Genomic DNA, 27,362 nt, shown 5'->3' with positions numbered 1-27,362 from the left:
CTGCTGTGCCAAGACAGACAGAGTTCCCCCAACGGCCCCAAGCCTATAACCATCAACAAGTAAATGCCTAAATGAGCAGATGACAAATGCGACAGGGGCTCTGATGGAGATGCTGGCTGATCTGAGAGTAGAGGGCAGTCAGAGGAGACCTCTCTGAAGAAGGGAAACTGGAAGCATGAGGAGTGGGGACTTTCCAGGTAGAAGGAGCAGCATGTGTAATAGCCCCACACTGGGAAGAAGGGCAGTGGGGGCAAGGAACACAGAATGGCCGGAGTGTCCAGTCCTGGGCCTGTTTTTCATCCTCCTGCCCTGGGGAAAGACAGTGCTCAGAGCTGAGGGATGCCTGCTGCCCGGGGAGGCCCCAAGGCCCTGAAATCCTCCCTCTTAGTCACAGCACTTACCTGGCTGTGACTTGTGCCCCAGGAGACCTAGCAAATCCTAGATAAGTTCACCTTTCCTCTTATCACATCTGGCCATGTGGCCTGGCCCCTTGCTAGTTCACTTTCCCTCTGAGTGTGTGTCAGCAGGACTCTGGACCTGGACAACCCTGAGCGAGAGGCTGGAGGGTTAGTCTTCTGTCTGGGCACCCCACTGTCTCCTGACAGGGATGCCTCTTCCACATAGGTCACTGCACACACTAACTCCTTCAGGCCAGTGACAGCACCACCCCACAGATGGGGACAAGGACCGTGATGGGTCCCAGCCTCAGCCAGGCTTAGAACCCAGTTCTTGCTCTGCTGGGCGCTGTTAGCCATTGGCTTCAACAAGCTGCTCTTAATGTCTAGCTCTTGCAGGAAAACGTCCCCAGGGTTGGTCAGAGAACCAGCCCAGCCTCTCTGACCAGTGACCCAGAGGTAGCTCACCACCCCCCACCCCCACTCCAGGTCTAGCTCACTATGTACCAGAAACTAATAGGAGCCATGGCAGCCCTGGGCCTGAAGCCTTACTCTCTGTGATGTAGCCTCTGTAATCCCTTCCTGTGGCCACCAAATTAGTGTAAGACAGAGCTGGGATCTGAACCCAGGCTTGTTTGGTTCTCTGCTGCCTTCTGGCTTCTGGCTCCTTACCATCAAAGGAATGACTCTCATGGTAGAATTTCAGGCAGTGGAGAGAAGGGATTTAGAGCAGGAATCTCTCCTATCCTTGAATGAGAACGAATGGGAAAATGCTTTGAGTTTGTCAAGGGCCGTGTGAATATGGTGTGCTACCACCTGGGTTAGAACTCCTCCCCACCCACTGAACAGATGGGGGTACTGGAAAGTCCAGAGTGGGCCAGAGACTTCCATGAGTGATTGCCAGGGCCTAGAAGCCAGGCCTCTGCCTTTAGTCTAGGCCCTCCCTCCTCCAGCAGTCCGATCTCAGCTTGGGCACGCCCCTGCAGACGGGCTCCAGAATCTAGCAGGATACTGCGGGGCACAGTGATCAGTGCAGCCCCGTCCTAGCAGGGAGGGGCCTAAAGCTGGGGTAGCAGAGTGAAGAGAGCCTGCACAGCTGAACAGATGCTGGTTGCCACTTACTGTTAGCAGCTCTGGGTAAGTTATCTGACCTTTCTGGGGCGCCTGGGTGGCTCAGTTGGTTAAGCAACTGCCTTCGGCTCAGGTCGTGATCCTGGAGTCCCGGGATCGAGTCCCGCATCGGGCTCCCTGCTCGGCGGGGAGTCTCCTTCTCCCTCTGACCCTACCCCCTCTCATGCTCTTTCTCTCTCTCAAATAAATAAATAAAATTATCTGACCTTTCTGAACCTCCCATGCCCCATCTGTAAAGTGGGCACAATCCTGTCCCCGCCTCACAGGGTCACTATGAGGTTTAAATTACAAAGCCATAAAGCTGCTGAGTACAGCTCAGTGAATGACCCAGCTTGGGGCTGAGCCTGTGCTTCATGGCCTCAAGCTGAACACAGGAGCCCCTCCTCCCCGAGCGGGCCCGTCCCTTCTCCCGCCGGGCAGTGCATGGAAGGGTCCTGCTCCTGTTGACCACAGCCCAGCCTCCTGCCTGCCCTGCCCATCGTCTTCTGCCCGTGGGCCGCCCTTCTCAGGCTGGGGAGGCAGAGACTGGGGGTGTGTCTGGACGGATCCCTCCCTCAAGGCCTCAGCAGGACTGGGAAATTCTGAGCAGAGTGGGAACTGAGCGCTCCTGGCTCTGAGCTCCCAGAGCCCTTTGTCACCTCCAGACTCAGGCTTGAGGCCCGGCTCCCAGGCTCTTCCACTGTGGCTTCTGTTACCGTTCAAGCACTCCTTTCACGACTGATTCTCTGCTGAGAATCTCGGCTCCTAGCTTTCCTGGAGTCTGTACAGGGCTTGGCCTAACACGTTTGTCGGATGAATCGAATGATGGAAGGGCTTTTTAAATTAAATTTTTTATTTTTAGGTAATTGCAATTTACATACAGTTGTAAGAAATAACACAGAGGATCCGATCTACTCTTTTCCCAGTTTCCCGCAATGGTATAATCTTGCAAAACTAATATAATGTCATAACCAGAATATTGATGTAGATACTAGCCAGCCGGTCTCACTCAGACTCCACCATTTTCCCTTTACTTGCTTCGTGTCCAGTGCTGTGCGGGTTCATGTGTCCACCGCCTGTCCCCACTTCTTAGCACACGGAGGATCTTCGCCACCCTTTTATAGCCACACCCATGTCCCTCCCAGCCTCCGCATTACCCTCTCCCCTTCGTCTCCCCACCAACCAATAATCTGCTTCCCATCTCTATAATCAGGCCGTTTGAAGAATGCTTTATAAATAGAGCTGTATAGTATGTACCTTTTTGAGATTGCTTTTTTCCACTTGGCATAATTCACTTGCGATTTATCCAAGTTGTTGCCTATATCAGTAGCTGGTTCCTTTTTATTGCTCAGTAGTATTCCAGTCTGGATGTGCCAGTTTGTTAAACCAGTCACTGAAGTATCTAGGTGGTTTCTAGTTTTTGGCTGGGACAAATAAAGCTACCATGAACACTCATGTAGGAGTTCTTTTGTGAACATGTTGCCATTTCTGTGGGATAAGTAAATGCCCAAAAGTGCAATTGCTGGATTATATGATAACTGCATATTTAGCTTTAAAGGAAACTGCCAAGGGGCGCCTGGCTGACTCAGTCAGTAGAGCGTATGACTCTTGATCTCCGGGTTGTGAGTTTGAGCCCCTAAGTAATAGAGATTACTTAAAAATAAAATCTTCAAAAGAAAGAAACTGCCAAACCATTTTCCAGGGTGGCGGTACCGTCTTGCATTCCCAGCAGCAATGTATGAGTGATTCCGTTTCCGCACATCCTCACCAGCACTTAGTGTTGTCACCGTTTTGTAATTTAGCCATTCTGACAGGGCTGGGTAGTGATTCTCACAGTGGCGGACGGATTCTGCTGTGCCTTGCTGGTGGCCCCTGCGGCCCCGGGCCTGGTTTTGTGGGTTTCCTTTGGGCCATCAGCATCACCCTGATCAGTAGCCCCTTGAAGGCAGAGCTTAAAGTCACTCAGGTAGAGGTTTGTTTTTTTTTTTTAAAGATTTTATTTATTTATTTAACAGAGAGACAGCGAGAGCAGGAACACAAGGGGGAGGGCAGGGGAGATACCATGATCACGAGGTTTGTTTTAATCCTCATGGGGGAAAGGACGTTTGGAATTAAGATGCTGAGAAAAGCTGTCGGGTCTGACCCAGGCCCTCACAGCAAGTGGCGACTGCTGTTTGAACAGCACCTTCTGTTTCAGACAAAAAGCTGGGCATTTAATAAGCCAGCTGTGGGCCTTCAGCATTCTGTGCCCCTGCTGTGGGCCAGCCCCAGGCCAGATGTGTAATTACATCTGGAATTCAGAGATGACCCCAGCTCCCACCCATGGTAGGTCCTGGTTCCCTGAATCATGGTGGAGAATGGGGAATTGGACCAGGTATGGTGGAGTCTTAAGGGAGGCAGACTGGTGTATGGGGTTTCCACATAACCCCATATGTATGGGGGGGGGTGGAATAGCAAGATGGGGGTAGGTTTAGCTGGACCCTGAAGGAGGTGCTCGTCTTTGACCAGACAGAGAGGGGGCGTCCAAGCAGAGGGAAGGTAGAGGAGGAAAAGTCCGGGGGAGCAGTAGGTCTCTCAGTGAGCTTTAGGAAGCAAGGTTAACATTGCTTAGTATTCTTGCCCTCTACTCTGCTGTCTCTGTCTCCCCTCGCACTGGGTCAGGCTGTCTTGTGGCACCATGAACTTTATCATCTAACCCATGTCCCAGCTGGAAAATACCTTTGTATGGGACTATGAGGTGGAGGATGTCTTTGGTCCATGGTGGCATCCCCAGCTAGACTTGGCCTTGGCCTAGTAGGAGAGTAGGCAGGGCCTGTGTCTGTCTGTCTTGGTCATTGCTGTCAGACCCCCCCACTCTCCTGCTCCAGAAATCCTCCTTGAGGGAACAGCTGAGGCCAGAGCTAGGGCTGGTCAGGTGGGTTCTCGAACCTGAAAGGGGTTCGAGAGGGTTGGGACCTTACCTTCTCCCTATCCTCCTCTCCCCTGTCTGCAGGTTCATCATGCCTAGTGGCATATAAGAAGACCCCACCACCGGTCCCTCCACGTACCACGTCAAAGCCCTTCATCTCTGTCACGGTCCAGAGCAGTACTGAGTCTGCCCAGGACACCTACCTGGACAGCCAGGACCACAAGAGTGAGGTGACAAGCCAGTCGGGCCTGAGCAACTCGTCGGACAGCCTGGACAGCAGTACCCGACCGCCCAGTGTGACACGGGGCGGAGTCACCCCAGCCCCTGAGGCTCCTGAGCCACCCCCAAAACATGCAGCTCTGAAGAGTGAACAAGGGACGCTGACCAGCTCTGAATCCCACCCTGAGGCCATCCCCAAAAGGAAACTGTCATCTATAGGAATACAAGTAGGGGTCCCTTTCACACTCTTGTGTCCTCAGCCCACTCTGCACCTGCCTGTGTGTAATTACATCTGGTGGAGGCCCACTAGGGCTCTGGGGCAAAGTGGTTTGTCTGTATTTGGGGGGGTTGGCTCCAAGTGGCCAAACCAAATTACACGCATAGCCACACCTTCCTTGCATTTGCCCACTCCTGTGGTGATCTGCAGCTGTGGGCATGTGCCCCTGCTCCTCTGATGGGCTGTCCCAGTGAATGTAGTTACACTCAGCCAGCCATCTCCTGTCCACTGTTCACCTGTCCACCGTCTGTCTGTCCACTCCACCCTTTGCCCTGCCAGCCGACTTGTGGGAGGTGGGACTGGCCTAACAGTTCTCTAATCCAAGGTCAGCTCGGGCGCGGAGGCCACAGCCCCGCTTGGCGGCGGGAGCAGCGTGGAGCCTAGACGCCGATGGGCCTGGGGCCCGGGACCCAGAGCCCTTGAGCCATGGGGGTTACTTGAGGGGAACTTTACCCAGAGCCCCCTCGGGCCTTGGGGACAGGTAGGTGGCTCGAGGCACCAGGCCCATGTCAAATTGAGAAGTGTGATGCTGGTCCCGATGCCTCCCTCCACGGGAAAGGATCCAGGCAGATATTTCCCCGGGACTGAGTGGCCAAAGCCAGCAGACCCTCCTGGAAGCCAAACTCACTATGCACCCATGGCCGCAGCACGCAGCGGGGCAGGGCACACCAGCGTCCCCTCCCCTGCGTCACCGCGCCTCCTGCATGCACCGGACAGCAGTAATCTGTTCTCTGGCAGCCAAGCTGGGGCAGCTGGAGCCCTGCCTCGCAGGAGTCAAGAGTTGCTTTGACTCCAGAGTGAGAGAACTCTCCGTGCTCTGTCTGGACGTCAGACTAAAGTGGACCACACTCAGGGCAGGGAGGAAGGGAGGGCGGCTACGGTGAGCCTTGAGCTTGGGGAAGGTGGAGCCCTCAGGGAGGTCAAGCTGGTGTGTGTTGTGGCTTAGGGCTGCAAGGGCTCCCCATTTCCCCAGCCGCCCCAGAGCAACCGGATGTGGCTGAGTGGACGGCAGAGTGCTAGAATGCCCAAGGAACTTGAGACACGAGGAAGAACCCCTCGCTCTGACCAGAGAAGGCTCACTAGCCAATGTCTTGCACTGGCCTGAATTATTTTCTCCCTAAGAGGCAACTTGGGGCTTGAGTTTCCCCACAAATACAGAAACAGAGTTGTCTGGGGGACTAATGATTTCTGGGCTCCTTCGTAAGGAGTCCAGCCCCCGCCCTGTGAAGCTGCTCCAAGAGGGATTCTTAGGGACATCAGAAAAGCCTAGTCTCTTGGCCTTGACCACTGAGGGTCATTGTTTGGGCAGACCCACCCTCTCCTTGGCCAAACCAGAGGCTCCTGTCTTTTCAGAAGGTCTGAGCTAGGCTCACCGTTGGTTCCTTTCATCCAGAAATTCACATGGGGATGAGGATCCTAGCTCTTAGGACCATCTGGGCTTTCCCCTTTCTGGGATTCACCCCCACTCCTGTGCCGAGCTCTTGTCACAGCTCTTTGAGATCCGTGATGCTGCACTTCCCAAGTGGACTTTTGCTGCAGAAGAAATGCAGCTGCGTCCCCATGGCGAGGAGCCTGGCGCCCGGCCCCTGCTCCAGAAAGCCTTGCAGCCCCCCTTCCACATCTGTGAAGACAAGGGACTGGGAGTCCCCAATTTCCAGGGATGCCCTGACAACCCGCATCCCACCCCTTGGTACCTCAAGCCCTAGGTCAGGTGTGGGTTCTCCTCATTCATGAGCAGTGATGGAAGGGCTGGCCTGGCTGCTCCATGGCCACACATCTTAGTCCCAGAGAAGAACGGAGGACTCAGGGCATGATTGCTGCCGGGTTTCCTTCCACTTCACAGGAGCGTAGGAAAAGTGCTAGCTTTTGCACTTGGCCCTGGCCCTGGTCCTTCCTACTGCTCCCCAGGCCCACCCACGGCTGAAGGTCACCTCAGCCATCCAGGCCCAGGGACAGCATCCCAGAGTGTCCTGGGGCCTCACTGTATCACCTGCGGGCAGTTTCCACATCCAGAACCGCTGTCCAAGGTTTGGCCCTGAGACAGGCGCCTCCAGCCTGCCCTTCAGCAGCAGGGTTGGGGGAGCGATCCTTGCCTCGAGACAGCCCCCAGCTTCGACTACACCAGATAACGGCTGTGGCTTTGTGTGTGTGTGTGTGTTTTCTTTCTCTCTCGTCGTCCTTCTTTTTTTTTTTCTTCTCTCTGATGCGTGTAAAGGAGAGGACTAGAAGGAACGGTTCCCACCTCTCGGAGGACAACGGACCCAAAGCAATCGATGTGATGGCACCCTCCTCAGAGTAGGGAAAGCCAGTCATCTCCACCCCATCCCCCCTTCCCGCCCACCTGCCCGCCCGCCTCCGCGCGAATGAGCAGTGCCCGGCTTCACTGGGTCTGGCCTCGGGCCCATGTGCAGTGTCCGCATGCCTCGTGTCTGTCTGTCCTTCTGCGTCGTCCCACTAATGTGAATTTCAGCAGCAAGTGTGGTGTTTGTTTTTTATTTTTGTCTTTGTCTCCGTGCTGTTGCTGTCGTTGTCCTTCAATAAGGTTGACTGCATTCAGCCAGTGCCAAAAGAGGAGCCCAGTCCCGCTACCAAATTCCAGTCCATCGGGGTTCAGGTAGAGGACGACTGGCGGTAAGTCACACAGAGGTGGTGGCTGCTTCTCCCCCTCCTCTCCCTCCCTCTGCTCTCACCTCTCCTGCGCCTTCTCCTCCTGCTCTCCCTAACCCACTTCTCCTTGCTGGATTTCTAATAACCAAGCTGGGTTTGGGGTTCGGGCAGTGGCCCAGGCATGGGAGGCTGGGCAGGCAGGCGGGCGGGCCAGTGAGCGCTTGCTCTACGAGATTAATCAGCCCTCCGGGGGCTGAGGCCAGCAGAGACATGGCCCAGCACCCCGATGTTGGTGGGCTTCCTGGCCCCACTGCAGTAAACAGGCAACCTTATGACCTTGTCCGTGTGTGTGTGTGTGTGCGCGTGCGCGTGTGGGCGCGGACGGGCGGGGCAAGGGCTGAGCAGAGAATGAGACGGGGGGCTGTGGGACCCGCTTCAGGCGCATGGTGAGCAGACGATGCATCCGTTTCTCTGTCTCCCGTGTGTCCGGGTTGGGGTGGCCTCTGGTCCCTGGCCCTCCTGGTGACTCTCACCTTTTCCTATCCCTGCCCCACTTCACCCCCCACCCTTCCACCCCCCCAGAAGCAGCGCCCCCTCTCACAGCATGTCCTCCCGACGGGACACCGACTCAGATACCCAGGATGCCAATGACTCAAGCTGTAAGTCATCTGAGAGGAGCCTCCCGGACTGTACCCCACACCCCAACTCCATCAGCATCGATGCCGGCCCTCGGCAGGCCCCCAAGATTGCCCAGATCAAGCGCAACCTCTCCTATGGAGACAACAGCGACCCTGCCCTAGAGGCATCGTCGCTGCCCCCGCCTGACCCCTGGCTCGAGACCTCCTCCAGCTCCCCAGCAGAGCCAGTGCAGCCAGGGGCCTGCCGCCGGGACGGCTTCTGGTTCCTGAAGCTCCTGCAGGCAGAAACGGAGCGGCTGGAGGGCTGGTGCTGCCAGATGGACAAGGAGACCAAAGAGAACAACCTCTCTGAAGAAGGTGAGTGCCGCAGGGACGGCCCCCGGGCTGGAGAGAAGGGGGCCCGGCTTGTGCCTCAGGTTCCCTGCTGGAGTCGGCTGTGAGCTCCCCTCCTGTTTCCCGTCTTTCTGCCATCTCTCTACCTAACCTAACCTAACCTTTCTCCGGGAAGGATTTATGGCAGCAGCTGCTGGGGGCACAGGCTGTGGGCTCAGCCACACCCGGGCTGGGATGCCGCTCTTCCCTTCCTCGTGAAGTGACCATAGTCACGTGCCTCCCAGCCTCAGTTTGTTCTGTGTAACGGAGAGGTAGATACTCCTGCCCCCCAACTGTGTGAGCGTTTGTGAGGATGGGAGGTGGCCACGCATGGGAGGGCCCGAAGAAGTGGCGGACACAGAGACAGCTGGTACCATACTTAGGCCTTCAACAGCTCCTTATTGAGCACCTACCATATGCCAAGCCCCAGGGATCTAACCTCGGGCCTCAGCAGGGTGTGAGGAACTGTGAACGGATGACACAGAAGCCAGCTAGTCCTCCACTTCTGTTTCTATCTGTATCGTGCCTGTTTCGAAAAATTCCCCCAAGAAATGAGTCCCAGAAAGAGCTAAAATTATGCAGGGAGCCTAGATTCACAGGTGGTTGATAACCTCCAGGCCATGGCCCCAGGGGCCACAGCTCGTCCTCAGTGAGGGCCCTCACCAAAGAACGTGCAGGAAGGACAGGTCTCCAGAGTATCCAGAAGGGATGGAGCCAGCATCCCACTGACCCCAGATGGCATGGGGCCTGGGAGAGCCCCCTTGGATGGGTCCGTATCCATGGACCTCTAGGCCAGTGTCCCGGCTTTGATGTCACACTGCTGCTGTGCAGAGAACAGTCGTAAGAACTTTCCACAGTAAGAGTATTTAACAAGTCAGGGTGGAGGCAAGGCCCAGAGAAGGCACTGAAAGCCTTCCAACAGGAACCAGGTAGCCCACCACCCGGCCCCCGCCTTCCCTGCTTGCAGCTCTCGGCAGCTGTGCGTTCTGGTATTTTATTTCCTCTCAAATTCATCATCTTCATGTATTGATTTCCTGCTCTAAGAGATGAGCAGTTAGCTTGGTCATGTCTGCCTCCTGGGCGCCACCCTCCGTGTGGGACATCACCGTTTGGGGTTAAACACCACCAGTAGTTCTGGGCACCGTGAGCATGGAAATACTGTTCACTGCAGAGCCTAATACTGTATGATGATTTCCTTTCCTTTTCCACATTTTATTTTTCCTAAAATGAACGATTGCCTCATCTTTTTTATACTCTTCATTTTCTAAGCTCTTGTTACTTTCTCACACGTTCCACCAGATCTGCCAGCCTGCATCTGTGTTATTTCCCAGATATGCCCACGTATCAGATAACCTCATGATTTCATATTTTTCCCGGTGCCCTCTCGTTCTCTCTTCTCATCTGGCCAGGTTACTCTCTGGGCCTACTGCCTAGCTGCTGTCCAGAGACTTCCCATTCCATCACCTGGGACTGCCCTTGGCCACTGTCCCATGGTGGACACCCTGCTTTCCAGACCAATGGCCTTCTGCTTTCTTGGCTATCGTCCCTCACTTTGCTGCCACACACCTTCAATTCGAGATAAATTTTTGGAAACTGCATATCTTTATTCAGACCTCACAGGGTTGGGCTGGGTGTAAAGTTGAAAATAATAAATGATATATGTAAATGTATATGTTTATAGGTATATATATTATATATAACCTACATATATAACACCTATAATCTATATATATACATACACCTATAAAGTTGAAAATCATTTTCCCTCAGAATCTTTAAGGCTATATTGCGTTTAGCTTCCTTTACTTGTACTGAAAAGTTTGATGCATTCCACCTCTCAGGCCTTTGTGTTTTTTTATTGATGGAAGCTGTTAGGCTCCTCACTTGACCTCTCTTGTAAATTCCGCAGCGCCAGGCCGAGTGGGGCTTCGTTCATGTGCCAGCAGCGGACAGGCCCTTTCTAGGTGGAGACGCAGGTCTTTTGTTTCTGACAAATAGCCTTGCATTAACTTTTTTTTTTTTTAAAGATTTTATTTATTTATTTGAGAGAGAGTACAAGTGAGAGCACAAGCCGGGGAGGGGGGGCAGAAGAGGAAGGAGAAGCAGACTCCTCGCTGAGCAGGGAGCCCGACGTGGGGCTTGATCTCAAGACCCTGAGATCATGACCTGAGCTAAAGGCAGATGCTTAACCGACTGAGCCACTCAGGTGCCCTGCCTTGCATTTACTTTTAAAAATAATTTCCTCACTTGCATTTGTTCTGTTTTCTCTTTCCGAAATTCCCATCACTCAGATGTGGGACCTGTCGGCTGGAGCCTCAGCCTCTGATCTTTTCTTCCTTATATCTATCTTTCAGTTGTCTGTCTTTCTGGAAGCCTTTCTTTTTCTTTTCTTTTTTTCACGCTGTAACAGCTTTATTGATCTGATTCACATGCCATGAAATTCACCCGTTTAAAGTGTGTATTAAAGTGTGTACCGTTCAGTGGCAGTTAGTACACTCACAGTGTTCAACCATCACTACTGATTTCATCACTCCAAAGAGAAACCCTGTAACTATTAGTAGTCACTCCTCATTCCCTCCTCCTCCTCAGCTCTTAGCAACCATGAATTCTGTCTCGGGGATTTGCTATTCTGGATACTTATACACATGGTGGTCTTTTGCGTCTGGCTTCTTTCATTTTGCGTAATGTTCCCAAGGTTCATCCAAGTTGTAGCATCTATGAGCACTTCCTTCCTTATTGCTGAATACGCCTCCACTGTATGGGTATACTTCATTTTATCCATTCATCTGTTGAGGGACATTGGATTGTTTCCACTTTGGGGCTAGTATCCATAACATTGCTGTTGAACACCTGTGTGTGTGTGTGTGTGTGTGTGTGTGCGTGCACGCGGACGTATGTTCACTTCTTTTGGATACATGCCTAGGAGTAAAACTGCTGGATCATATGGTAACAATGTGTTTAACGCTCTGAGGAAAGTGCCAAACTATTGTCCACAGTGGCTGCACCATCTAACATTCCCACCAGCGGAATATGAGGATTCTCATTCCTCCACATCCTCACCAACGCTTGCAATTATTGGTCTTTTTGAATCTAGCCATCCTAGTGGACATGAAGTAGTATCTCCTTGTGGTTTTAATTTGCATCTCCAAGATGGCTAATAATGTCGAGCATTTTTGCATATACCTGTCGGCTATTTTTACATTTTTGTTGGAGAAATCTGTGGAGATTGGGAGGTTTTTTTTACTTTATCTCTGTCCATCAAATGTTTACTATGGTCATCCATATAAGAGGTTGTGCTTCCTCTGTTCCTTTTTCATGACGTTTTTTTTAAACATGGACGAAGCCAGTTTTTGTTTTTTGTTTTTTTTAAGATTTTATTTATTTGACAGGGAGAGAGCACGAGCAGGGGGAGCGGCAGGCAGAGGGAGAGGGAGAAGCAGGCTCCCCACTGAGCAGGAAGCCCGATGAGGGACTCAATCCCAGGGTCATGACCTGAGTGGAAGGCAGACGCTCAACAATCTGAGCCACCTAGGCGCCCCTTGTCCATGTGTTAACTGGGTTGTCTTTTTGTTGTTGAGTTGCAAGAGTTCTTTATATGTTTTGAATAATGGACCCTTATTAAATATGTGATTTGCAAATATTTTCTCCATTCTGTAAGTTGCCCTTTCATTTTCTTGATAGTATCATTTGATACACGGTAGTTTTTATTTTTATTTTTTTTTAAGATTTTATTTATTCATTTGAGAGAAGAGAGAGAGCACGAGCAGGGGAGGGGCAGAGGGAGAGGGAAAAACAGCCTCCCCGCTGAGCAGGGAGGCTGATGCAGTGCAACGCTCAATCTCAGGACCCTGAGATCATGACCTGAGCCCAAGGCAGACACTTAACTGACTGAGCCACCCAGGCGCCCCTGCACATGGTAGTTTTTAATTCTGCTGTAGTCCTATCTGTTTTCTTTCACTGCTGTGCTTTTAGTTATTTTTAAAGTTATGAACATGTATTAATTTAATAAAAATTAAAGTTAGGGGGGCGCCTGGGTGGCTCAGTTGGTTAAGCGTCTGCCTTCAGCTTGGGTCATGATCCCAGGGTCCTGGGATCAAGCCCCGCATTGGGCTCCTTGCTCAGCGGGGAGTCTGCTTCTCCCTCTCCCTCTGCCTGCCAGTCCCCCTGCTGGTACGCTCTCTGTCAAATAAATGAATAAAATCTTTTTAAAAAATTAAAATTAGGATAAAAACATCAAGGCACTGAGAAACTAACTGGGCAGGGCTTGTTGAAAGGTAGGCTTTTGTGGATACTGCAAAAAATTGGCTTTAAATCACATATAGTAGAAATTATATCACAATAACAAAGGAAACCAATTTTATTAATAGAGAGTCATCAAAATCTATACTTTTTTGTTAAGACATTAAATAACACAATCTAGCAGTGAGTCTAATTACTATAATTTCCATGTAGTGATGAGAGTAAACATTATTTCAAGATATCTGTGACAGCTGTAATGTGATATGAAATTATCTGTGATTTCTATTGGTGCCAAAGTGACAGGTACTGCTAACATTAAAGTGGTTTATTGTCCATCTAAGTTTAAGGACATCCTGCTGGAGGGTGACAAACTGGCCCTTAGGGGAAGACCTTTAAATGTCAGTACTCTTTCTTGGCAATCCTACAAAATCTTCTTCAGAGAAGAATCTTGTTTCTCTCGGGGTCAATATTTTCTCTGATACTATCGCTTGTGTTTTAAAATTAATGATTTTGGGGATGCCTGGGTGGCTCAATTGGTTAAGCAACTGCCTTCGGCTCAGGTCATGATCCTGGGGTCCTGGGGTCAAGTCCCGCATCATGCTCCTTGCTCAGCGGGGAGTCTGCTTCTCCCTCTCCCTCTGCCTGCCGCTCTCCCTGCTTATGCTCGCTCTCCCTCTCTGACGAATAAATAAATCTTTAAAAAAAAAATTAATGATTTTTGTGAGGCACCTGGCTGGTTCAGTCAGTAGAGCATGCAACTCTTGATCTTGGGATTTTGAGTTTGAGCCCCACATTGGGTGTAGAGATTGCTTAAAACTAAAACCTTAAAAAAAATTGGGGCACCTGGGTGGCTCAGTCAGTTAAGTGACCAACTCTTGATTTCAGCTCAGGTCAGGATCTCAGGGTTGTGAGATTGAGCCCTGCATCAGGCTCTGTGCTCAGCAAAAGTCTGCTTGTACCTCTCCTTCCCCCTCTGCCCCTCCCCTTGCGTGGACACGCGCACACTCTCTCTCAAAAAAAAAATAAATCTTAAAAAAAAAATTAAAAAATAAAATGAATGACTTTTTAATCATTAACTTTTAACTTTGATAGGTTCCTATCAGTCTTTTACACCCTTGATTGTTTTTTTTTTTTAATTTTTTATTGTGGCAAAATGTAACATCATCTTAACTGGTTTTTTTTTTTTTTTTGAAGACTTATCTGTTTACTTAGGGGATGCAGGGGAAGGGGCAGAGGGAGAGAGAATCTCAGGCGGACTCACCACTGAGCACAGAGTCCGACGCAGGGCTCCATCTCACAACCCCAAGATCAAGATACTTAACCAACTGAGCCACCCAGGCGCCCTGTATCTTAACTGTTTTTAAATGTCCAGTTCAGTGGTATTAAATACACTCATATTGTTGTACAACTGTCACCACCATCCATCCCCATAAACTTTTTATCTTGTAAAACTGAAACTCTACCCATTAACCAATAACCCCTCATTCTCCCTTCCTCCCCAGCCCCGGGCACCCATTATTATACTTTGTCTTTATGTTGCAGCTACTCCAAGTACCTCATAAAAGGTACTTCACACAGTATTTACCTTTTTGTGATTGGTTTAGCATTAACGTCCTCAAAGTTCTTCCATGTTACAGCATATCTCAGAACACCATTCCTTTTTATGACTGAACAACACTCCATTGTATGTGTACACCACATTTGCTTATCCTTTCATCTGTCAATAGACATTTGGATTGCTTCCAGGTTTCAGCTGCTGTGAGTAATGCTGCTGTGAACGTGGGTGTACAAATACGTCTTCAAGTCCTTGTCTTTTGTTCTTTTTGGATATATATCCAGAAGTCGAACTGCAGGATCATATGGTAATTCTATCTTTAGTTTTTTGAGGAACCACCACAGTGTTTTTCACAGTCACTGTATCATTTTACACTCCCACCAGCAGTGCTCAAGGGTTCCAGTTTCTCCATGTTCTTGCCAACACTTGTTGTTTCCCATTTTTTTTCAGAGTAGCCATCCTAATGAGTGTGAGGTGGTATCTTATTATAGTTTTGACTCACATTTCCCTAAGGATTAGTGATTCTGAGCATGTCCTCATGTGCTTGTGGGCCGTTCATATGTGTTCTTTCAAGAAATGTCTATGGAGGTCCTTTGCCCATTTTTAAGTCAGGTTATTTGCTTTTTTGTTATTGAGTTTTAAGAGATCTATATATATATATATTTTTTTAAAGATTTTATTTATTTGACAGAGAGAGACACAGCGAGAGAAGGAACACAAGCAGGGGGAGTGGGAGAGGGAGAAGCAGGCTTCCCGCCAAGCAGGGAGCCCGATACGGGGCTCAATCCCAGGACCCTGGGATCATGACCTGAGCCGAAGGCAGACACTTAACGGCTGAGCCACCCAGGCGCCCCAAGAGATCTATATATATTCTAAATATTAATTCCTTGCCCAGATACATGACTTGCAATATTTTCTCCCATTTTGTGGGTTATCTTTTTACTCTGTAGATGACTTTTGTAATGCACAAAATTTTAAATTTTCATGAAGTCCAGTTTGTTTTTTCTTTTGTTACCTATGCTTTTCATATCGCAGCCAAAAAATCATTACAAATACAATGTCTTGGGGTGCCTGGGTGGCTCAGTTGTTAAGCATCTGCCTTCAGCTCAGGTCATGATCCCAGGGTCCTGAGATCAAGCCCCGCACTGGGCTCCTTGCTCTGTGGGAAGCCTGCTTCTCCCTCTCCCACTCCCCCTACTTGTGTTCCCTCTCTCGCTGTGTCTCTCTGTCAAATAAATAAATAAAATCTTTAAAAAAAAAAAAAAAATCCAATGTCCTGAAGCTTTTCTGTTTTTTCTTCTAAGAGTTTTACTGTTGTAAAAAGGTCTTACTTTTAGGTCCTTGATCCATTTTGAGTTAATTTTTGTAGATGGCATTAGGTGGGTCTAAGTTTTGCATGTGGATGTCCAGTTTTCCCAGCCCCATCTGTTGAAAGGACCATCCTTTCCCCATTTGTCTTGGTACCTTGTCAAAAATCATTTGACCGTATATGCAAGGGTTTATTTCAGGGCTATTTTATTCCATTGATCTATATGTCTGTCTTTATGCCAACACCACAGTGTTTTGATTTCTGTGGCTTTGTGGCAGGTTTTGAAATCACGATGTAGGAGTCCTCCCATTTTGTTCTTTTTCAAGATTGTTTTGCATATTTGGGGTCCCCTGGGATTGCATATGACTTTTAGGATGGGTTTTTCTATTTCTGCAAAAACACACTGTTGGGATTTTTGAAAGGGACTGTATTCAATCTGTAGATGGCTTTGGGTAGTATTGATATTTTAACAATATTAAGTCTTGATGAACAGGGGGATGTACTTCTGTTTATTGTGTCTTTAATTTCTTTCAGCAGTGCTTTGTAGTTTCCATTGTACAAGCCTTTCTCCTCCTTGGTTAATTCTTAAATATTTTACACTATTTGATGCTATTGTAAATGGAATTGTTTTATAATTTCCTTTTCAGCTTATTCATCATTAGCATATAAAAATGCAACTCATTTTTGTTAGCTTTGTATCCTGCTGCTCTGCTGAATTCACGTAATAGTTCTGCTGTGTGTGTGCATGCATGTGTAATCTTTGGAGTTTTCTACATAGAATATCATATCTGCAAACAGATCGTTTTACTTCTTCCTTTCCAACTTGGATGTCTTTTCTTTTTCTTGCCTAACTGCTCTGGCTAGACCTTCTAGTACTGTTGAACAGACGTGGTAATAGTAGGCATCCTTGCCCTATCTCTGGTCTTAGAGGAAACACTTTCAGACTTTCATCATTGAGTATGATGCTCACTGCGGGTTTTTCATAGATGGCTTCTAATATGTTGAGGCAATTTCCTTCTATTCCTAGTTTGTTAAGTGTTTTTCTCATGAAAGGGTGTTGGATTTTGTCAAGTGCTTTTTCTGTATGAATTGAGATGATCGTGTGGTTGTTTTCCTTCATTCTGTTGATGTGGCATAGTAGTACACTGATAGATTTTCATGTTGAATCATCCTTCCATTCCAGGAATAAATCCCACTTGGTCATGATCTGTAACCCTTTTAACGTGCCAGTGAGTTGTATTTGCTAGTATTTTCTTGAGGATTTTTGTGTTGACATTCATAGGGATATTGGTCTGTAGCTTTCTCTTCTTGTAGTGTCTTCATCTGGCTTTGGTTTCAGGGTAATGGAGCCTCAGAGAATGAGGTAGGAAGTGTTTCCTCCTCTTCAATTTTTTGAAAAGTTTGAAGATTAGTGATTAGTTCTTTAAAACTTTGGTAAAATTCACCAATGAAGCCATCAGGTCTAGGACTTTTCTTTATTGGGAGATTTTGAGTACTGATTCAGTCTCCTTACTAGATAAAGGTCTATTCCGATTTTCTATTTTTTCATGATTTAGTCTGGCAGGTTTTGTGTTTCTAGGAATTTGTCCGTTTCATCCCAGTTACCCAGTGTATTGGTGTGTAACTGTTCTAGTATCCTTACAATCTTTTCATTCCTGTAGAATTGGTAGTAAATGCCTCCACTTCCATTTTTGATTTTTGTATTTGTTATCTTAGTCCATCTAGCTAAGAGGTTTGTCAGTTCTGTTGATCTTTTTGTTTCATTAATTTTTCGCTATTGTTTTTCTAGTATCTATTTATCTCTGCTCTAATCCTTCTTGTTTCCTTCTTTCTGCTGGCTTTGGGTTTATTTTGTTCTTCTTTTCTGGTTCCTTAAGTTGTAAAGTTAGATTGTTGATTTGAGATGTTTCATAAGTTTTTAATGTATTTATAGCCATAAATTTCCCCCTTAGCACCACTTTTGTTGTGTTTCATAAGTTTGGGTATGTTTTATTTTCATTCATCTCTCAGTATTTTCTGATTTCCTCTCTATTTCTTCTTTGACCCATTGGTTGTTTAAAGGTATATTGTTCTCTCTCTCTCTCTCTCTCCCTCTCTTAAAAAAAGGGGGGGGTGGTGCCTGGGTGGCTCAGTCAGTTAAGCATCCAACTCTTGATTTTGGCTCAGGTCATGATCTAAGGGTCGTGACATCAAGCCCTGCATCAGGCTCTGAACTGGGCATGGAGCCTGCTGCTGAAGACTTTCTCTCTCCCTCTCCCCCCTCCCCCTCTCCCTCCACCCTCTAAAAATAAATAAGTAAATAAGTGTATTGTTTAATTTACACAGTTTTTTGAGTTTTCCAGTTTTCCTTTTGTTAAATTGATTTCTAACTTCATCCTGCTGTGTTCAGAGGAGATATATGTATGACTTATATCTTTTTAAAAATCTATTAAGACTTAATTTGTGGGGGCACCCGCCTGGCTCAGTCAGTGTAGCATGCGACTCTTGATCTTGGGGTTCTGAGTTCAGGCCCCATATTGGGCCTAGAGCTTACTTTTGAAAAAACTTGGGGGAGAAAAAAGGCTTAATTTGTGCCACAACCATATGGTCTATCGTAGAAAACATCCCATGTATACTTGAGAAGAATGTGTATTCTGTTGTTGGGTAGGGTGTTCTGTATAAGTCTGTTAAATCTAGTTGGTTTATTGTGTTGTTTAAATGCTCTATTTCCTTATCTTCTGTCTTGTTCTGTTATTGTCAGTGGGACATTAAAGTCTCCAACTGTTACCGTAGAACTGTCAATTTCTCCCTTCACTTCTGTCCATCTTTGCTTTCATGTATTTTGGTGGTCATTAGATGTATACATGTCTATAATTGTTACATCTTCTTGGGGCGCCTGAGTGGCTCAGTCAGTTGTGTCTGCCTTCGGCTCAGGTCATGATCTCAGGGTCCTGGGATCGAGCTCCGCTTCGGGCTCCCTGCTCAGTAGGGAGTATGCTTCTCCCTCTCCCTCTGCCCCTCTACCCCCACTCGTGTTCTCTCTCTCTGTCTCAAATAAATAAAATCTTTAAAAAAAAATTGTTACATCTTCTTGCTTTACTGAATGCACCTTTGAGTCTTAAGAATACCTGTGTTCCAATGGCATAGAGATTTTTTTCATGGTTTCAAAATTTGGGATTTTTTTTTTCATTTTTTCATATTTAGGTATTCATCTGCAGTTCATATCTCTGCATTCTACAATCTCATTTTGTTTTTTTTTCCATATGGAAAGCCAGTTGTCACAACACCAGTTACTGAAGTCCTTACTTTCCTCACTGATGAGTGATACTGGTCGGTCATAACCGCTGCCAAACTTTACGTACACAGGGCTGTGCTTCTGGGCTCCATTCTGTTCTGCTGTTCTGCTTCTGCGTTAATACAGCTGTTAACTGCCATAGCTTTTTAACATTCCTTGGTACCTAGCAGGGTGAATTCCTCTTTCTTACTGTGTTCAGAAATAAAAAGTTCACATACTTCTTCATTCGTCCAATACTAATTCTGGAATTCGTATAGCAAATTCCTTGGAAAAATTTTGCTGCAGCATTGCCTGGAAATAGAATTTATAGATTAATTTGGGAAAATTTGATACCTGTAAAATAGTGAGTCTTCTTAGCTATGAACAAAGCTTCTGTCTCCGTTTATCCAGCTATCCCTTTTATATCCTTCTCTTCAAGTTTGAAGAATTGCTCCATGATGGTTTTACATATTTTTATTAGGCTTATTTCTTGGTGCTATCTAGGTGGGTTTTTTTTATAGTCAAATCAGTCAGTTTTCTATTTTGCGTATTCTGATTAGTTATTTTGAGATCTGTACGTTGATCTCATGTGCAGCAACCTTGTATAACTCTGCTCTCTTGGATTTACATCATAAATAACATCTGGTATAATGACAATTTTGTGTCTAATTTTACTGTGTCTCAGGCATCTCTTGGCTAACTGTGGGAGCGTCAGGACACTGTGGGACAGTAGGAAGAAAGTAGCACCCCCTGCCTGGTCCTGACCTTCCCTCATTCTGTGAATATTTACTGGCACTTTTTCTAGCTTCTGGGGAGAAGGCAGTGAACAAAACCAAGCCCCTGCTCTCGTGGAGCTTATGTTCTCATGGGGCAAGACAGAAAATAACCAAATAAGCAAACAACATGGAAGATGTTTAGATGCGCAACAGAGAAAACAGCACAGAAAGCAGGACAGTTAGGGCTGCGGGGGTCGGGGCAGTGTGGCCGTCCCCACGGCGTGGCGGGGAAGGAAACGTGATGCAAGGGAGAGAGCAGCAGCAATCCTGGAGGCCTGGAGGGCAGAGGCAGGGGCAGGGATCGAGAGCTCCTGGGGTGGGCAGGTGTCTGACGGGCCCCAGGCCCAGGGAGCGGCCGGTGTGGCTGCAGCAGCAAGCAGGACGTGGGAGATGGAGTCGGGCAGTGGCGCCCCACATCACACAGGGCCTCAGAGAGGGTAGGAAAGGCTTGGCTTTTATCTCAGAGGAGAACTCACGGGAGAGTTTTGAGTGCTGCAACTTGACATTCTTTTTTAAAAGGATGAATCTGGTTTCTCTGTTCAAAGGAGAGTGGAGTGAGGGGCACAGGTGGAAGGTGGGAGGAAGGAGGAGGATGTCACCATAATCTGGGTAAGACAAGATGGTAGTGGCCACGGAGCACTTCTGAGAGAGGGGACAGTTCTGGATACATTGGAAAGGCAGAGCAGATTTCCTGACAGATTGGGTACAGAATAAGAGTGAAAGGAGTCAAAACCGGTTTGGAATGTGGGTGACAGAAAGGACAGAGGTGCTCCTGGGATAGGGAAGACTAGGATAAATACCAGGAGCAGAGTCGGGAGTTCAGTTTCCAGCATGTTAAATGCGACGCGCATCATCCGCTATCAGAGTGGAGCTGTCAAGCGGGCGGCTGGATACAGGAGCCGGAGAAGGCCCGGCCTTGAAGATTCTACTGGGAGTCCTCGGAGTATGCGTTAAGGTCAGAAATGAGATGGCAGGGGCGACTGGGTGGCTCAGTCAAGCGTCCCGCTCTTGGTTTCGGCTCAGGTCATGATCTCATCGGTCAGGAGACTGAGCCCCGTGTGGAGTTCGCGCTCAGCAGGGAATCTGCTTGAGATTCTCTTACTCTACCCCTCTCCCCACTCACACATATGCGCTCTCTCCCCTCCCTCCCTAAAATAAATAAATAAATCTTTAAAAAAAAAAAAAAAGAAAAGAAATGGCAAAGCCTAAGGAGTGGAGACATGAACACTGAATGGTGGGAAAGGAGTGCCCAGTGAGGTGGGAGGGAAGGCAACTGGAATGCACCTGAAGAGTTTTCTAGAAGAGAGACTGCTGGGTCAGATGCTCCCGCTGCTGTGGGCACCACAGGTTAGATCTAGAGACGGAAGGTCATTGGAGACCTTGAAGAAGGGGCCTGCTGTGGTGGAAGGGGGCTGGTGGGCACAGGGGCGGCCTGACTGGAGAAGGGTTAAGGGAAAACAGTAGTAATTGGAGACAGCAAGTATAAACAATCGTATGGAGGACTTTTTCTGTATAGGGAACCAAGAAATGAAGGGATACAGGGTCAGAGGACAGGGTTGGGGGTTTTTGTTCCTTTTGTTTTTAAACGGAGTGATATAAGCATGTTTAAATGTTGTTGAATGGGGCACCTGAGTGGCTCAGTCGTTAAGTGTCTGCCTTTGGCTCAGGTCATGATCCCAGGGTCCTGGGATCCAGCCCCGCATTGGGCTCCCTGCTCAGTGGGAAGCCTGCTTCTCCCTCTCCCACTCCCCCTGGTTGTGTTCCCTCTCTGGCTGTCTTTCTCTCTGTCAAATAAATAAAACCTTAAAAAATAAATAAATAAATAAATGTTGTTGAATGACCTTGTAGGGAAGGGGAAATTCGTCATGCCAGAGAGAAAGGGTACAACTGCTAGGGTGGTCTTCTTAGGTGAGTGAGAAAAAACTGAATTAGTGCCCAAGTGGGAAACAGGCAGTTGCAGGGAGTGTTTGAGGGGCGCAGAGTTTAGGATTGTGATATTCCTGGTGAATGGATAGTACTCCACTCTGTTTCTCTGGATGTATGTCATGTTCTGCTTTAAAGTCTTACGTGTTGTGTGTTCTGCGGCACAGCTGTCCTGTGGCTGCGGTCTGTCTGGGATACCATGTCTTTCCGGGAGCTTACTTTCAACCTCTCTCTCACTGTCCTTATAATCATATCTCCTATAATCAGCATATGTCTGGATTTTGAGTTTTGTCCAGTCTGTTAATTTTTACTTCAGAAGTAGACCATGTAGTCCATTTACAATGGGATTTCTATATACTTGGGGTTGTTCCTACCATGTTATTTTGTGGTATCTGTTCTATTTTTTGAGGTTTTTTTTTTTCTCTCTCTCGCCTTCTTTTGGATTAACATGCTCCTCTCCTGCTTCTCTTGTATTGAGGCTGTATTAATTGGTATTAAGCTTGCCTACAAATAACATTTAAAAAAGAAAAAGTGGTTTGAACAAGACTGTTCATATCTCTCAAGTTCAAGAATGTCTGAGATAGGAATGCTAGAGCCCCAGGCTTGCTTTTTCTGGGGTTTGATGTCATAAAATTGGCTTCCATTCACCAAATCTTACTATTCTGGGTGCCTGAGTGGCTAGTCAGTTGAGTGCCCGACTCTTGATTTCAGCTCAGGTCATGATCTCAGGGTCCTGGGATCGAGCCGCATGTCAGGCTCCACACTCAGCTTAGAGTCTGTTTCTCCTTTTCCCTCTGCTCCTCCCCCAGCTCGCGCTCACCCTCTCTCTCTCTCAAATAAATAAAATCTTTAAAAAAAAAAAAAAATCTTCTAATCATTCAAAGCGGCTGCTGGGTTCCAGAAGTGCCAAGTGCATTCCAGCCAGCAAAGGCACCAGGAGCATACAGGAGCAGCTCGGCCCCACACACTACTTTTTCCACCCACTTCATTGCTTGTTGCAAGGGTAGCCAAGGGAATGCTTGGGTCCAGGCTGCTGTGTGCCCGGTTACAAATCGAAGGTCCCTATACATCTTGTTTTCAGAATCCTGTGCTGTGCTTAGCAGAGTGTGCACATTATAGAAATGCGACATAATACCAGTCACAGAAGTCCTTATTCTAATCCTGATTCTAGTATAGCTTGTTTTGGGGTTCTTTTTTTTTTTTTTTTTACTTACTTATTTGACAGAGAGACACAGCGAGAGAGGGAACACCAGCAGGGGGAGTGGGAGAGGGAGAAGCAGGCTTCCTGCTGAGCAGGGAGCCCGATGCGGGGCTCGATCCCAGGACCCTGGGATCATGACCTGAGCCGAAGGCAGACGCTTAACCGGCTGAGCCAGCCAGGCGCCCCTTGTTTTGGGGTTCTGATCTTGTGCATACCCTGCCTTTTTTCCATTTGACAATACTTTGTCCTAGAAAATCACACTATGCCTAAGAAATTTCTGTATTTTTACCTTATTTGAATACAATTTGCTATTTGACATGAAGAAAAGAATCTCAGAGGTGCTATTTCTGAGGGATAAAGAGAAACAAACATTGAAGACAACTAGCTGTAACTACCACAGGAGTTACACACTGCACTGCTATTCTTTCAGCCCTTAAAATCTTAACATTAAATTATTTAACATGTTTACCTTTCTCCCAGACAACACAAGGACCTTAAGATATGATTTATCTAATTGTTTTCTTATGGTTAAAATCCCCCCACATGGGGCGCCTGGGTGGCTCAGTTGGTTAAGCGACTGCCTCCGGCTCAGGTCATGATCCTGGAGTCCCGGGATCGAGTCCCGCATCGGGCTCCCTGCTCGGCGGGGAGTCTGCTTCTCCCTCTGACCCTCCTCCCTCTCGTGCGCTCTCTCATTCTCTCTCTCGCAAAAAAAATAAATAAATAAAACCCCCCCACGGATGATTCTTATATAATCACGGGAATCATTATTTATACATGTATTTATATTTACTTATGTGTTTATCATTTTCTTTGCTCATCCTTCCTTCTTATATCTCAGATCTTCCTTCTTCGATCTTTCTTTGCTAAGTACATCCTTTATTTTTTTTTTAAAGTTCATTTTGTTTTTAGTAATCTCTAAACCCCATGTGGGGCTTGAACTCACGACCCCAAGATCAAGAGTCACATGCTCTACCGACTGAGTCAGCCAGGCGGCCCCTGAGTACATCCTTTAGAACTTCCTTCATTGAGAACCTGAGAGCTGGCATTAACTGTTATTTTGTTCTCATTCTTCTTAATCTTTATATACATGCAAAGAGTAGACAGAATGAAGAGAAATAAAAAGAATACTCATGTATCCACCACCTCGTTTACAAATAGAATGTTACCATCTTTGAAGTCCAGTGGTATCACTGTCTTTCTGCCATAGCAGTAAGCACTATCTTAAAGTTTAATTATACCCTTCCTTTTCTTTTTATACTTACACCACGTAGATGTGGAACCCTAAGGAATATGATGTTTTGTTTTGCCTGTGTTTGAATTTTATACTAACAGAAGCACAGGGTATGTATTTTTCTGAGGCTTGCCTTTTTTTTTTTTTGTGGAGCCTAGCAAAGGCCTTGAACTCACAACCCTGAGATCAAGACCTGAACTGAGATCAAAAGTCGGATGCTGAACCGACTGAGACACCCAGGCGCCCTGAGGCTTGCTTTTTTTTTTTATTCAGCCTCGTGTTTAAGCTTCATCCATGTTAATGCCTGTACCTGTAAATCATTCGTCTCATTGATAAGTAGCACTGCACTGTATGAATATACTACTGTTTCTCTACTCCACTGATGAGCACTTAAATTGTTTCTAGTTTTCAGTTGTGAACAATTCTTTTATAACAGCATTGAGATAGTTTATGTATCATAAAATTCACCCCTTTAAAATATACAATTCAGTGGTTTTTAGTATATTCACAGAGTTGTGCAACCATCATCACTACCTAATTTTAGAACATTTTCATCACACCAAAAAGAAACCTTGTACCCATGGAGTCGTCATTCCCTACCCCTCTCTCCTGCGCCCTCCCACCTTAGGCAAACACTAATCTGCTTTCTTAATGGATTTCCTATTCTAGACATTTCATATAAAAGGAATCACACAACATATGTGGACTTTTGTGGCTGGCTTCTTTCGTTTTGCATATTTTTGAGGTTTATCCATGTTATAAATTAGTATTCCGTTCCTTCTAATTGCTGAATAAAATTCCATTGTATGGATATACTGTATTTTCCTTATCCATTTGTCAGTTTTCTCCATTTTTTTGGCTATTAGGTATTCTTTGAAACATAAAAGTTTAATTTTAGTGAAGTCCAACTGTTTTTTTTCTTTGATTGCTTGCAATTTTGGTGTCAGGTCTAAGAAACCATTGCCTAATCCAGGATCTTGAAGATTTACTCCTATTTGCTTCTAAGAGTTTTATAATTTTAGCTGTTACATTTATGTCTGTGAGTTAATTTTTGTGTACAGTGTGAGGTGTATGGGTCCACTTTTAATCTTTTACATTTGGATATCCAGTTGTCCCAGTACCATTTGTTAGAGTAACTGTCCCTTCCCCATTGAATGGTTCAGGTCATGATCCTGGAGTCCCGGGATCGAGTCCCGCATCGGGCTCCCTGCTCAGTGGGGAGTCTGCTTCTCCCTCTGCCCCTCCCCTTGCTCCTCTCTCTCTCGCTCTCGCTTGCTCTCTCTCTCATATAAATCAATAAATAAATCTTAAAAAAAAAATGACAAATTGTTTTCTGAAGTGATTATACCAATTTATTATTTCCTCAGCACTGTGTCGATGTACCCAGTGCTCTACGTCTTTGCTTACACTTAGTACATCAGGTTATTTTCAATCTACAGATATGAAACAGTGGTTATAATTTGCATTTCATTGTTACTAATGACACTCAGCATCTTTTCACATATTAGTCATTCATGGTTTCTTCCCCTGTGAAATTCCTGTTCATGTTTTGTTTTGTTTTGTTTTGTTTTTTAAGATTTTATTTATTTGAGAGAGAGAGAATGAGAGAGCACGAGAGGGAAGAGGGAAGAGGGAGAAGCAGACCCCCTGCTGAGCAGGGAGCCTGATGTGGGACTCGATCCCGGGACTCCAGGATCATGACCTGAGCCGAAGGCAGTCGCTTAACCAACTGAGCCACCCAGGCACCCCCCTGTTCATGTTTTTTCCCCATTTTTCTGTTAAGTTGTCTGCCTTTTTCTTACTGCCTCATAGGTGATCTTTATATATCTGGATTCTGGAACTTTTGTCAATTTCTATATATGGTAAATATCTTCTCCCAGTTTGTGACTTGTCTTTTCACTTTCTTTATGGCATCTTCTAAGTAAACAGATATTCTTAATTTTTTTTTTTTTAAAGATTTTATTTATTTATTTGACAGAGAGAATGAGAGAGAGAGCACATGAGAGGGGGGAGGGTCAGAGGGAGAAGCAGGCTCCCTGCTGAGCAGGGAGCCCGATGCGGGACTCGATCCCGGGACTCCAGGATCATGACCTGAGCCGAAGGCAGTCGCTTAACCAACTGAGCCACCCAGGTGCCCAGATATTCTTAATTTTAATGTAAAATTTCCTTTTATGATTTTTACTTTTTTATATCTGGAGAAATCCATCCTTCTCCAAAAATCAAAAAGATATTTTACTGTATTCTTGGGATACCTGGCTGGCTCAGTCAGTGGTACATGTGGCTCTTGATCTCAGGGTTGTGGGTTCAAGCCCCACATTGGGTATAGAGATTGCTTAAATAAATAAACTTCAAAAAAATTTTAAAAATGTGTGTGTGTATATATATATATATTATATATATATATATACATATATTTTAAAGATTTTATTTTTAAATAATCTCTACACCCAACGTGGGGCTCAAATTCACAACCCCGAGATGAAGTCACACGTTCCACCAACTGAACCAGCCGGGTGCCCCTCAAAAGATATTTTACTCTTTTCTTGTAACAGTTTTCATCTTCCCCGTATAAGTCTTCAATCCCTTAGAATTGATTTGTCTGCAATGGAGTGAGATAAGGCTCTACGTTAATTTTTTCTTATTGGATAATGATGTATTAAAATGTTTGTCCTTGTTCTGTTAACACGCAGTACAACTCTGACAAATATCAGGTTTCCTGTATGTGTTGATCTGTTTCTGAGCTTTCTATTTTGTTCATTAGTCTATACCTAAGCCCACACTTTCTTCATTGTTATAACTGTACAAGGAATCTTTTTTTTTTTTTTTAAGATTTATTTATTTATTTATTTATTTGACAGAGAGAGAGAGACAGCGAGAGTGGGAACACAAGCAGGGGGAGTGAGAGAGCTGAGCAGGGAGCCCGATGCAGGGCTTGATCCCACGACCCTGGAATCTTGATAATAGGAAGGACAAGCTCCCCATTCTTCAAGAGTATGTTGGGTAATCTTGGTTCTCTGCTTTCCCATATAAATTTCAGAATCAGCTTTTCAAATTCCATGTTGAGATTTTGATTGGAATTATATTAAATCTGTAGATCAATTTGGGGTAAGATGACATCTTTATAAAATTAAGTCTTTGCTATCCAAGAACATGATTATGTGTCTCCATTTAGGTCTTCTTTACTGTCAATTAGATTTTGTATTTCCTCCATAAGATTTAGTATTTTCATTTCACAGGGATAAGCTGTATTTTTTGTTAATGTATTTTGTTTATTGTTAATGAAATGCTCTTGACCTTTATAGTGATGTTATATCTAGAAACTTTGTTATATTCTTACTATTTGTAA

At 46.4% G+C, this 27,362-nt stretch overlaps 1 protein-coding gene and 1 long non-coding RNA gene across 11 annotated transcripts in view; one reads left to right on the top strand and one right to left on the bottom strand.

Annotated features, from left to right (window-relative positions):
• The window catches only part of LOC102733102 (uncharacterized), a 118,244-nt gene that overhangs the window by 12,631 nt on the left and 78,251 nt on the right, over positions 1-27,362 (bottom strand). The window lies entirely within an intron of this gene.
• Positions 1-27,362, top strand: part of DLGAP4 (DLG associated protein 4) — a 139,433-nt gene that overhangs the window by 101,630 nt on the left and 10,441 nt on the right. For 5 of the 9 annotated variants that reach the window (XM_081832876.1, XM_081832878.1, XM_006742539.3 and 2 more), the window contains 3 exons: positions 4,498-4,859; positions 7,452-7,540; positions 8,099-8,511. In XM_081832876.1, coding sequence (XP_081689002.1) covers positions 4,498-4,859; positions 7,452-7,540; positions 8,099-8,511 — 864 coding nt within the window. Of the gene's footprint in view, positions 1-2,409; positions 3,478-3,578; positions 3,831-4,497; positions 4,860-7,124; positions 7,205-7,451; positions 7,541-8,098; positions 8,512-27,362 lie in introns of those variants that run through there. The other 4 variants (XM_081832877.1, XM_081832883.1, XM_081832880.1 and 1 more) reach the window with 3 other exon arrangements.

This window comes from Leptonychotes weddellii, chromosome 10 (genome assembly GCF_054177405.1).
Source record: "Leptonychotes weddellii isolate Sample4059 chromosome 10, ASM5417740v2, whole genome shotgun sequence".
Classification (NCBI taxonomy): domain Eukaryota; kingdom Metazoa; phylum Chordata; class Mammalia; order Carnivora; family Phocidae; genus Leptonychotes; species Leptonychotes weddellii.
Note: the sequence above shows the minus strand (reverse complement) of the source record. Positions and strands in the feature narration are given on the sequence as shown.